Source organism: Meleagris gallopavo, chromosome 15 (assembly GCF_000146605.3).
Source record: "Meleagris gallopavo isolate NT-WF06-2002-E0010 breed Aviagen turkey brand Nicholas breeding stock chromosome 15, Turkey_5.1, whole genome shotgun sequence".
Classification (NCBI taxonomy): Eukaryota; Metazoa; Chordata; class Aves; order Galliformes; family Phasianidae; genus Meleagris; species Meleagris gallopavo.
This window is the reverse complement of record NC_015025.2, coordinates 7,574,321-7,586,430: the sequence shown is the minus strand read 5'-3', so window position 1 is coordinate 7,586,430 and position 12,110 is coordinate 7,574,321. Positions and strand designations below refer to the sequence as shown.

Sequence of the window (12,110 nt, the reverse complement as noted above, 5' to 3'; positions counted from 1 at the left end):
AAAAAAAAAAAAAAACGCCCAAGCTTTCTGGTATCATTTTTTACTCAAGAGGTTTAAGAAAACTGGCATGTGTGATGCTGTGGCCATTAGTGTGTGCAGGAGGTGTGAAAACATTGCTGGAAGCAGGTGAGGAGTAGCCAGCACCAGCCAGGCAGCAATCAGAGAATCATAGGACTGCCTGAGTTGAAAAGGACCTCAAAGATCTTCTAGTTTCAACACCTTGCCGTGGGCAGGGTCACCAACCACTAGATCAGGCTGCCCGGGGCTACATCCAGACTTGCTTTGAGCAATGTCTAGAGCCTGCCTCATCCCTGGAAAGTGAGATCTAACATCATCCAGAAGTCTGCCATCATACATTATAATAGCACTCAGTGACTGTGGTGCCAAAGTAAGCAGCTGGGTGAGTAAGGACTGATGTATCGCTGATGTCCTGAAAAGATGGTCGCTTGTTACCTTGCCCACAGATGCTACAAACACTGACAGATGTGAAAACCAAGGGTTTGGATTACATTAGGCACATGCAGAGGTTCTGACAGGAACAGAACTTGAACAGACAAAGTGAGATTTATTCATTTAAAGAGAAATTTACTTATTCAAAGGGACGGTTTTTAATTGATGAATCTACCATATACAAAGTCACGCATACATAAAAATTAAACATTGGCTTGAAAGACTTCAAGAATTATATTGGTTTTGCAGTTTTGCCCTACCTTTAAGAGGAGGCAAGTAATCACAGCCTGTGTTAGAGCTTACTGTAAGCATGGTGCTGGAGAAAGCAGGCACACATGCTGCTTCACTAGTGCCACAAACTGATGTGCGGAACCAAACTCTATAACCACAAAGTAGTTATATAGCAGGTATGATTTATTCAAGTGCTGCGCAGACACCAGGTGCAAGGGGGATAGATCCGCCTAGCTTGCACACCGTCTGGAGAAATCATGCCACAGATATAGGCTGGACTAATACATAATCAATAGTTTTCCCAGAATTCGGATACACATTCATTACACCCCCGAGAGTTCGTTAGCATGCAGACGCTCCCCTGTTGTGCATGTGTAGCTGGTCGTGGGATGAAGATTTGTTGTCTTCTTTGCGAAGGCTTCCGACCGTTTTCGCTGTAAACTTCTGAGCTTTCAGGGAGGGGAGGCATCCCCCCAAACCAGTTTCTTCTTGCCCTGTGGACATCTAATCACCTCCCTGCCAAATGTCCTCGGGCTGTTCTCAAACCCTTATCTTTATGGCCTTCATCCCCCTCACTATCCCAGTCACAGTGTCTGCCATCCCTTATTTTCTAACAAGCTCTACATTCTTGCTTCTATAAACTATCTCTAACTATTCCCCTTCACCCCCTTATTCTCAGTCACTGTGAAGCCTTTTTGCCTTTTTACTTTCACTTACGGGGCCCGTCTTACCTTTCAAAATGGCTGGCCTGATTTAATAATACCCATGCTGCTTCCCTGTTGCGAAGTTCGATGCTCTTTTTTCTTCTGCTAGGATGACCTCTCTCAAACTATGGATAGGCTGCTGAGATACATAGATGATTTATCTATCGCCCTTGAGGAGCTTCAGCAAAACAAGAATCAGATCGAGGTATGTGCCCAGGTCACAGCTAATTCAGAGCATCTTCCCTCCATGTTTTTTAAGAAATAAATGATGGCAATAATACTGTGGTGTCACATTCAGCAAGTTGTTCTGATAGATGCACCTGCAAAAGTACTCCAATAATTACTGAAAACATCAGACACAGCCTCCTACAGGTGGTGGTATTGAAAGTGCTCTGTGACAGCAGTTTCAAGCCAGGGCTGCACAGGGATGCTGAGGCTGTGACAGGGCAGAGCTGTGCCTGAATGGCAGCCGGTGACCTCCACTGACTGCACTGCTGTGGGCTGCCTTCCTCATTCCATCTGGAGCCCTTGGGAATGGTCAAGCCAATCCTTTGCAACTCTACTACATTTTAACATGTGGTTATTTGGGTTTTAGGATCTAGTTTGGCTCTTTTGCAAGAATTAATTATGAGTGGTGCTCACTATGAAATATACTGGCTGTTAGTATCATTACAAGTGCAGAATAAATATGGTAAGCAAGGAATGCAGAATCTTTTAGCTAGGACAATTGTCAAATCAGGAGGAAAATTCAGGTATCATCTAGATGTCCAACTTCTTCAACTATCAGTACAAGTAGAAAAAAAGATGAATAGAAAGAGATGCAGTCCAAAGTAGAGAAAACACTGATTTAAGAAGCTCCCATCAAGCTTTTTCATAGTCTCCCAGCATAACTTCTCAAAAGGAACCAGCTGGGAAACTCCACCATTTATTGTGGTTGCGGGACTGGCAGAGCTTAGTCATTTGCACACCACAGTCTGTGCATAACATTATATATATTTTAAAGCTTTTTATCCTTTAAATAAAAGTATTGCATTTAGCAATGTGAGAACCACATTTTATCTGATTTTGTTACTACAGCAGGGTAATTTTCAGAATTTTTTGTGTTTATCAGATAATCTAAGGAAACGCTTATCATCTGCTTCCTTCTAAAGACAGCTGAAAGGACAGATACAAATCTAGTAGAGACCCCTAGTTGAGTGCCTGAGCCAGTGCACCATTTTCTTATCTCTTCATTTAGACTAATACGAAAACAGTGACTTCTCTGCTACAAAATATGTTTGGAGAGATAAAGACACAGATAAAAATGAAAGAGAAGAAGATCCTCAGTGATATTCAATCCAGTGAGAAATCACAACTAGCAGAATGTGCCAAACAGAAGAAAGAGATGGAAGAAAAGAGAGATGAGTTTGTGCAGCATCTTCAGTCCTTGCAGAAGATAAAAGAACAACCAAACACTTTCCATATCTTCAAAGTAAGCAGCTGTTCTTTGTTCACATGCCCGCTTCTCAGCCAGCTGCCCTTTCTGGAAATTACACTAATGATTTCTTCTTCTTTTTTTTTCAATCTTAATCATAGGAATTGAGGCTGGTGCTGGACAGGTACGTTCCATCTGAAAACACTTGTTTTCTTCTTTGAAAAAATATGATGTAGGTAACTGCGATCAAACCTGCTGCATGGAACCCCTTCTGCAAAGCTGCTCCCTATTCCATCTGTGCCCGAGAGCACCATGTCCACACAACTAACAAAGATGAGGACATAGCTGCTGACCATTCCAGTGGCCCATTTAGCTTCAGTTTCTTTAGCTACATGGTTACTGGATTCTGGTGAAAACTACTGGCTTTTATTATGACAAAAACGTTTTTGTTAGAGATGGAGACCATAAGGGCTCAGGTTACAGACAGCAATGCTCTCCCAGCTGTGTTTTTATTACATTCCCACACTTAGTTGCAGTGAGCAGCCCTTGGCTGCAGAGATGACTGGCTTGGTTTGGGTTCTGTTTGTGGACAAGTGTAATGACTTGATAGAACACTTGCTTTTTCCTGCAAGTGATACATTTAAGTTATAACTTACCACTTCCTAACTGACATCTGGGTGTCTGCTGTAATTCAATGGTGCAAAACCACACTGCCAGTACATTAAGTTACGTATCCACCAGGGATTCTGTTGCTGCAGTAAACTCCTCAGTCTCATGAAGGTCTAGCTCTAGCATCTAGCTGGATTTTAAGAGCTCATCTCTGTACCTTGCACAAATTAAAGCGGAGATTGGATGGTAAGGATGACTTAGAATCACTGCACACCTGGCGACTGTGCTGGCAGCAGTGCATTCCATTACTCACAGCTCTGCTGCAAATCAAAATCTAGCCTGTGGGATTGAAGCTGTTTTCCAGAAACCTGGAGACCATTTAATATGTCTGGCATTTTCTTTTTATCACAATGGTCATTGTGCTAGAACAGTGACAGCCTGCCTGCAATTGGTCAAAGCAGCTTCTCACAAAAACACTATGGCTGCTCCATTCTCATTTTCAGTATTTCAAAGGTCCTTTGTGGGTCTGGTAAGTAACAGATAATGCCAAAGAAATCGTTAATTTTAACAGCTGTGACTTGTTTAACCTTAACAAAGAGTTGTATACGCCATCATGTACTGTCCTCTTTGCAGAATCCTTCTTAACAAAAGAGTTTGTTAAATCTTCAACGCTAAATGGCTTTCTGTGTTGAAATGCCTGTTTGCATCTTAGCATTTCTAGTCACAAGTTCAGGATCTATCCGAAGATGGATGTGTCAGTGGTGGAGCTGGACGGGGCCGCTGTCAGCAGCTTCAAGACAGTGATGAGGGAGTGCTCATCCCGCCTGGACACGTACTTGCAAGGTGTGCACAGTGTCCTGCCCTGACCCAACAGCAGAGAGTAGCTGAGTTGATAGAGCCTCCTCCCCTTGGTGCCCAGCGCTGGCTCCTTCCCACAAAGGTTCAGAGTGAGAACTCAAGTGAGATTTGGGGTTTGAGAGTGCAGTGTGGGCTGATGGAGAGGTAGAAGGGAAGGGGCAGTAAGGCTGATTCTGGAGTTGAAAACAAGGGCTCCAAACCTGTGTAAAGCCAGCTTCTCCTTCCTCTGCACTGGTTCCCTGCTTCCTCCTGCCTGCTAGGCATTGGACAGTCAATCCTGATTTTGAGAAACATCTTCTTTGTTTGCCCACCCTCCTTCCCACTGAGTTTATCCCTGCCCGTGGTCTCAAGTGCACAGCACCAAGTCACAGACTTGAATGCATTGCCAACTTTGTAAAACATTCTTCTCAATCTTTCCTAGGACTACTCACTAACCAGATTAAGTGGGACAGGTAAATCCTTTTCTTTATTTATGAAATAATTCTGCAGCAGAATTTAAAGCCTGTACATCTTCTGGTCCTGTGCTTTGGTCTCAGACCCTGACATGGACATCCAGCCTTTTGCCGTGCCCCGGCTGCATTAAGTGAAGAGGAATTGTCTTGGGCCACGTATAAAATATATAATATAGTTAAGAACTTTTTAAAATATATTTTTTTATTAAAACATTAAACAAAAGATGGCAACGGAACCAGAAAACTAGTGGGTTGGACATATATGTGGAAATCGTCATTTATCTCAAAATAAGGGGGTCAGATCTATTAACGTCACCTGTATTATTATTTCCAAGATGTGATGTATGTTTTATGAGGCACTAACATTCACTGCTGTCTCTTCACAGTGAGGATCCAGCTGCTGGTAGCAGTTCAAACAGTAAGTGTTCAAAAACACTCGCTGTTCCTCAGGAGGCTGGCATGGGGCTGTCATCTTGCAGGGAAAATATCTCAGCAACATTTTGTTGTATTTTTCTCCTCTCCACGAGAGAAGTGAGACCAGCAGAAGTGCAGCCTCTGGGCACAGTTCACAAAATCTGCAGAAATCTGTGGAAACTTGACAGAGAAATTATTTATCTTGAGCTTGAGGGAGAGGCAGGTTTTGTGTCGGTACTCAGTAAACGTCTGAGCCTGCCCCTGGGAAAGACCAAAGAAGAGTTCTCTCTGAGCAAGCCCAGTGCCTGAAAACATCCAGAGACAAATTCAGATGCTGCAGGAGATATTAAATCTGTAAACAGTATTGCTTTTCAGATATCAGTAATGCTGAAACAGTCTTCTGCTGGGTAGGAAGTGGTGTTTTTCCTATAAATTTTTTTTTGAGGAAAACATGTTTACAAGTTAGTTGAAAGATTTAATCATTGCTTTTCTGCAACTAAAGTTCATTTTACAAAATAAGTGTTGTTCTGTTTCTTTGTTTTTTAAATTCAAAGAAGAAGTGACACTTTCTTCACCACTTCTTAAGTTTTGGAGGGGAAAAGATTCCATGCTGACAAGCATTTCTAATGGATAGATTGATTAAAAAATTTCACTTTGGAAGGGATGTAGAGGATTGAAAACAGTGCTGTCTTGTCCTAACTGCAGATCTGTTTGTTTTACCAGACAAATGTAAGAAGTCAAAACAAAAACAATCCCATAAATTTCATTAACTGAAATAGATGGAGAGCACAAGAGGTAGGTGGTACAAGTAAGCTATTCAATAGAGTTTAAATTACACAGCTCAGCTTTACAATATGGCTGCTTTGGCTTTAACAGAGTCAGCCTTAGATTATTACAGTGTTACAGTTATTATTACTGTGTGAATCTTTTCCATCTTGTGTATTTCTACAGTGTAATACCAACTGAAAGGATGAAGATGTGAACAAAGTGAGTGGTATACATATTGCTGGAAGAAAGGGAGATGCCAAAAAGCTCAGAACACAGAGAAAAAGAAGTTAAAGATTGTCCAAAATGTTCTTTAATTCCAGGCTGCCATTGAGTGTCTTGGTCTTCCTTATGAAACTCCTATTAAAAACAATTCTATAGCAATGCAAATTTTGAAAAGAGGTGTCAAGTATTAACATGAAAATAAGAAAATCTCCAACTACATCATCTTGTAGCACTAATGTTACGTGTGTCCTATTAACTGAAGTGACTAGGTTGTCTTTTTATGGTAGTGTAACTAAATAAAGAGCTGTAGATATAAACGAGAAAGGCTGTTTGATTTCGTACCATCAGTGGGGATTAATTGTTGGGAGCACTGCTTGTGGATGGCTGCAGTAGAAAGCTGTTCAGGATCGTGGCACATATTTGGATAACCACACGTAACACAAGTGATCGTTATAGCAAAGATGCAATTATCTCTGTATGAGTAGCTTAGTCAGCCTCTGTAGCAGCAATGTTAAATCATGGCCTGAAGCAGTGATTGAGCACCTGGGGGGAAGGCAGGGCTAGCCCAGTGGAGTTCAGGTGCGTGCAATACATCTGAATGACCAGAAGGGGTGGATCCTGGCTCTACCCCTTCCCAGACCACATTTAAGGGTTTGCAGTGGAGGTGAGGGCATCTTGCTGGAGATCCCTGCATACTTGAGATCTTCCAAAGGTAAGCAGCCTCTTTGCTTTGTGGCTGTGGTGTCTCAGCAAATCCTCGCTTGTTGCAGTCTAGAACCTTGCTGCTTTGCTGTCATTGTCGTGCTTTCTGTTGTGTTACAATCTCCAAGGCACATTAAGCACTCGTATGGACTTCTCAAAGAGCCATGCAGAATGCCATGGTCATCCATCACTATGCAAAGAGTCTGAAAAAGGCCTGATCCTAATGCAGAACCTTCTCTGTTAGTGTCCTCCCCTTTTGATGTGACAGAGAGATGACTGAAATCAGTGGTTTGCCGCGTGAGGGCTGTGGGCTGATGGGGTGTGCAATGAAATTGCTGATCTCCGCTCCCTTTCTCAGTATAGATGGAAGTGCATGTTACGTTTCATGTGGCTGATGTCTCTGCTTTCACACTCCAATTTCACATTTGCTGATCTGTGTGGCTGCTGGCCTCCATTCTGAGCATTTAAAAATTATATATGGTGTCCTTATCACTCCTAGTAAAATGAAGAGACTTTGCCTGGTGAACTTGCACAAGATGAATCGCTTAAATAAGAACACTTAACATTAAAACAAAACCAACCAAACAAAAAAACTTTATGTACGTAATGAAACTCAGCATCACAAATGAGCTTTGGAAAGGTGATCAGCACCTGGTCTTCTCAGTAGGTTGCTGTTGTAGGTTGTAGGAGCAGTGCTAATGTCTGTATGTTAAGAGCCTTCCCCTCCATTATTTCCGTGGCATTGTTTTCCTTTGCTGCTTCTGAAATCTGGGAAATGGAGAACTGAGGCACAGGGCTTTTTCCACAGCTGGGCCATGCCTGGGAGCACTGCATACCCAGTGAGGTGGGCAGCAAATGTTATACAAGCACCACTGCTCCCAGCACAGCTCCTGATGGTTATCACTGTTGCATTTTCCAAGTGATCTGGACTGGAGGGGCTTAATTGCAGGGATTAAAAACTATTAAGGCAGCAACATCTCCTTTCCAGATTTAAGTGGACTGTAAAACTTCTGTGGATCTGCAGCCTTTGCTCTGCTGCATGCTTCTGCTGTCAGCAAAACAGAAACTGCATGGCCAAATCTTGGGAGCTCAGCAGTAGCTCAAGGTGACTTTGCAAATGTTCCCTACCACTGCAAGCCAGCAGGACATAAAGGACAGCTACTCACAACCACTGAAATGAAGCAGAAGAAATGAGGCAGTCCTTCAGTGCTTTTATTACCTAGGCTGCTCTCTGACTGCCAGGTAGTTACTGCTTTCACTCCAAGTAAAGGAGCCATGACCAGCAACTGCAGCTCAGTGCTGCTGCAAATCAGTACAGAGCGAGAGGTTATTCAGCAATGTATTTTGAGTAGCTCCCCTTTCCCCATCACACTGCATCTCTTCAGTTGGCTACACTTAGCAAACGTCACCTCCATATCCCATGGTGAAATATATCAGTTTAGTATTTCCTTGGTGTGAACCTGTGTTACAAACATATCTTCCTGTGTCCCAGGAAATATACAATATACGTATTAGGTAGCAATCGGAAGGCAATAATTACCTGAATGGAACTTGCATAGCACTTGATTTGAAGAGAAAAGTTCATGCAATTCTTCACTACTATATTTACCATATGTGAATTTGTAGCACTTGCCAAAACAGAGCAGAAGAAGCTGGCTCTATTACAGGCTAAATTAATGTGAAGATAGAATCACAGAATCATCATGGTAGGAGAAAACCTCTAAGATCATCAGGTCTGACTATCAGCTCATCCCCCCATGCCCAGTAACCACGTCCCTCAGTACCATACCTCCGCGGTTCTTGAGCATCTCCAGGAACGGTGATCCCAGCACCTCCCTGGGCAGCGTGCCATTGCCAGATGAGAACTTTATAACTGCTGCTAAATGGCAAAATCAATAATTTCATTTCATTCAGATTGGAGAAAACATATTTTTCAATACTGCTATAGGCTCACAAAGCTTTTGGATGAAAATATTCAGGAATGCAGATTTTCTGAGTTAGACGCAAAGCTGATGGTGCAGTTTATGTCCCAATATATTTGACTTGTAAAATTAGCAGAGACGAAGTTCTCTGAATTTGACACTAGTCACATTTTTAATATCCCACAGATTAGCCTTGAGGAAGCAAAAAGAAGTGAAAGACAATGAAAGGAATGTAAGAAAGCACACTGGAGTCCAGTAAGTAACTAAGCCTTGTACCCTACAGAAACACTAAAAATGTAACACTTATTTAGTTTTTATTCTAGGAGACCGTATTGGACTCTGGCATTCATTGAGAGCTCAGCATTTCTGTACAACTATTAGTAAAGAGCAATCTTTCTTAATAACAATATAACTGTAGAGATATAGTCCAGAGATATGGACAGAGCTAATTTCTTTTTTATATCTTTATGGCTTAAGTATTTTGATTACCTAAAGAGTCTGATTAATTACAACTTCCAATATCTATTATGCTCCCTTCCCTCCATCCACACCATTTTTATTTGGCCTTTTGTCTCATCTTTGATGGAAATTTTTGAGAGTGAAGTGGCTGACTTTACAGCTCCTTTTTGCTCTTGCCAAGCATGTGGCTGAATTTATAATCAAATAAATAATAAAAAAAAATGCATTTCAAAAGCTCGAACACACATCTTTCTGCTACTTACTTTGATGGGCTTTCTAAGCAAGTTGGATGCACCACATCTAGGCCTTCACATGCCTGGCACCAGGGCCTGCTCCAATCAGCAGCTTAGCACCAGCCCAGGAGCACCACTTGGATTTCCACACTGGAGATGTCAAGGCGTCCTGCAGAAGGTTGTTCAAGTCCATGGATTGCTCACATTGAAGAAGTTCAGGACAGCTTAACATTATTTGTTTTGTCCTTATTTTCCTTTACGTTGCCCAGTGCCGTTTGCTATAATACCAGCAGCATGGCTGTGAGCAGTGAGGGTGGAATTAAAGCAAAGTGTAGCTGGGTGGGTGACAGCTGTCTCTCTTACCCTGGCTGGGCTCTCTCCAGAAATGCCTGTCTTCCTTCTCCTCTGGGTTTGGGACAAGCTGCTTGCACACGGAGGCAGGTTTGCACAAGCTCCTATAAGCTGACAGAGACACAACTCTCTGTGCAGCAAATGAAGCAGTGGTCATCTTCTCCATCTGCAAATTCCATGCAACGTTCTGCAAATCTGAGCCCGAGGTCTGTTAAATGACAAGGTGTACAAGGAAGGAAAGACAAGAAAGAAGACGTTTCTAGTGGCATTCACTACACCCAGCTGTCCCACACTGGAGCCATTGAACAATCTTATTTTGTAGGCCAATGAACTTCTCTCTGAAGATTCACAATCATAAAAGCGATTGTGAAATCTGGGCAAACAGAGGCAGCAGGTTTGACTTGTAGACTAAGCAGGATGGGGTGGTGGCACGTGTCGGCATTTGTGCATCAACAAGCCTCAGGTCAGGTTCTTTGGCAAGAGATTCCTTAGCATGAGAAACCCAGTCAGACTTCTCCACGGCCAAAGGTTCCCTGCACACAGAAATGCATTAACCATAAAACTTAATATACCTTAGGAAAAGGAAAGTAATTGGCATTTAAATGATTTACTCACCTTAAATATTTAGTTGCGTTTTCCCCCGCTTTTTAGAAAATCAATCTACAGCAGCAAAAAACAAACAAAAAACCCAAACAGCAATCTAACAGTAGCTCATGTACAGTAAAAGGGGGGAAAAAAACCCTAACGATAGTGGTGATTCTGAAAAAAAGTGCTTGGGATTTTTTTCTTTAATCCCGCCTTCTTTATTTGTGCCCATGAAGATACTCTTTCCCCATTGCTCTGAAGACGACACGATGTGTTTGATGATCCAAGCTGCTCTACAGCCAGCACCACCAGAAAGGCAATGAAAAGGCTCTGAGTCCATTTCTTTGTTTTGTGGCATTAGGTTTCTACACAGTTCCTGCACAGAGGCTGTCTCTTTGTGCTTTTAAAATAGATGTCAGGCCTCACAAGGTTTCACTCCGATAGTATTGCTGTCACCATATATTAAACTCCAGTAAAACTCCAGTGCAAATCCCTATAAGGATTGGGAAGTTAGAACTGCTGCTGATTCTGACAGCTGATAGCAAGGGGGGAGGAAGGTTGCTCTTTCTTTTCCCTTGTAACTTGTATCTTCCAGTTACCGTCACTTCCAGTTGAAGCCTTGTGGCAAGGGTGAATCTGACGTATTTGAAGTACTCTGTATTTCCACAGAATGACAGATCTTAAATACAAGATCCTTAGCACTGCTTTCTCCATTCATATATTGACGTGCTGTTTGGCAGCTCAAGGTTCCACATGAAATGCAAATATTAGGCAATGTTCGATTTCAGATAATGTATGCTCTTCAGTACAGGCAGGGAAGGGAAGGGAAGCAGGTTCAGCTACTATGACCATGACCCCGTATTCAGGGGAAGATAAGAGAGTACTGAGCTCTTGCAGCAGGGAACGGTCAGAGAGATCATGCTTTTCATAGCTGGACTTGCTTCCCAGACAGATCTAGATACTGAAGCAAACAACTTGAAACACTGCAATGAGTATCAGTGGCACCCCAAAGCAGAGTCAATGTCTAAAGGGGGCTAAGGGAAAGGAGGAGACAGACCTTTTAGCAGGGTCTGTTGTGATAGGACAGGGGGAAATGGTTTCAGACTAGAAGAGGAAGATTTAGGTTGGATCTAAAGTAGAAGTTCCTTGCAATAGAAGTGGTGAGACATTGGTGCAGGTTACCCAAAGGTGCCCCATCCCTGCAGAGACACATGATGTCACGCTGGAGGGGCTCTGAGCACTGATGGAGCTGTGGAGTCCCTGTTCATTGCAGGGGGTTGGACCAGATGGCCTCTAAGGGTCCCTTCCAACTCAAACAATTCTGTGATTCTGTAACAATTGTTACGGTATCCGTAATTATGGTAGCCATGGGAAGTTCAGGTCATTTTGCTTAATATTACCAACAGATTATTAATCTTTGAATTTAAAAATTGGAGAAGCTCAATTAACAAAAACACAGATTGTTCACTGGAGTTCTTCTGGTTAGTTGTCTCTTTAGTTTTTTGGGCTGCTCTTTTTGTGGAGAGGATTACAATGAGTAACTCTGCACTAGGCTTTGTCAGGCCGCTGGCAGTTCAGAACACACATGGGATGAATTAGAAAGTAAAAACTGAAGCATTACTAGTGCCTTTGCATGGAAAAAAAAAAGAAAAAGAAGCCAATTGAGAGCAGACACATTTTTCACTCCATGCACTGACGAAGGCACAGGCTGGGTGAGGGCTGCCGGGCCCCGCTTC

General features: G+C 42.6%; 1 protein-coding gene and 2 long non-coding RNA genes across 3 annotated transcripts in view; 2 read left to right on the top strand and 1 right to left on the bottom strand.

Annotated features, from left to right (window-relative positions):
• The window catches only part of LOC100544253 (E3 ubiquitin/ISG15 ligase TRIM25-like), a 7,683-nt gene extending 1,244 nt beyond the window's left edge, over window positions 1-6,439 (top strand). The window contains exons 2-9 of the mRNA XM_010718928.3: window positions 1,495-1,590; window positions 2,623-2,856; window positions 2,961-2,983; window positions 4,121-4,251; window positions 4,688-4,718; window positions 5,105-5,136; window positions 5,856-5,927; window positions 6,084-6,439. Coding sequence (XP_010717230.1) covers window positions 1,495-1,590; window positions 2,623-2,856; window positions 2,961-2,983; window positions 4,121-4,251; window positions 4,688-4,718; window positions 5,105-5,136; window positions 5,856-5,902 — 594 coding nt within the window. The 3' untranslated portion in view covers window positions 5,903-5,927; window positions 6,084-6,439. The remainder of the gene's footprint in view (window positions 1-1,494; window positions 1,591-2,622; window positions 2,857-2,960; window positions 2,984-4,120; window positions 4,252-4,687; window positions 4,719-5,104; window positions 5,137-5,855; window positions 5,928-6,083) is intronic.
• Window positions 6,440-6,494: 55 nt separating this feature from the next.
• Window positions 6,495-12,100, bottom strand: LOC104913252. The gene is made up of 3 exons (XR_795242.3): window positions 10,405-12,100; window positions 9,469-10,322; window positions 6,495-8,703 (listed from the first exon to the last, which is right to left on the bottom strand). It is a non-coding gene; the product is annotated as an uncharacterized LOC104913252 (long non-coding RNA).
• Window positions 6,806-9,547, top strand: LOC116217210. Its single transcript, XR_004161403.1, has 3 exons — window positions 6,806-6,834; window positions 8,933-9,001; window positions 9,070-9,547. It is a non-coding gene; the product is annotated as an uncharacterized LOC116217210 (long non-coding RNA).
• Window positions 12,101-12,110: the final 10 nt, after the last annotated feature.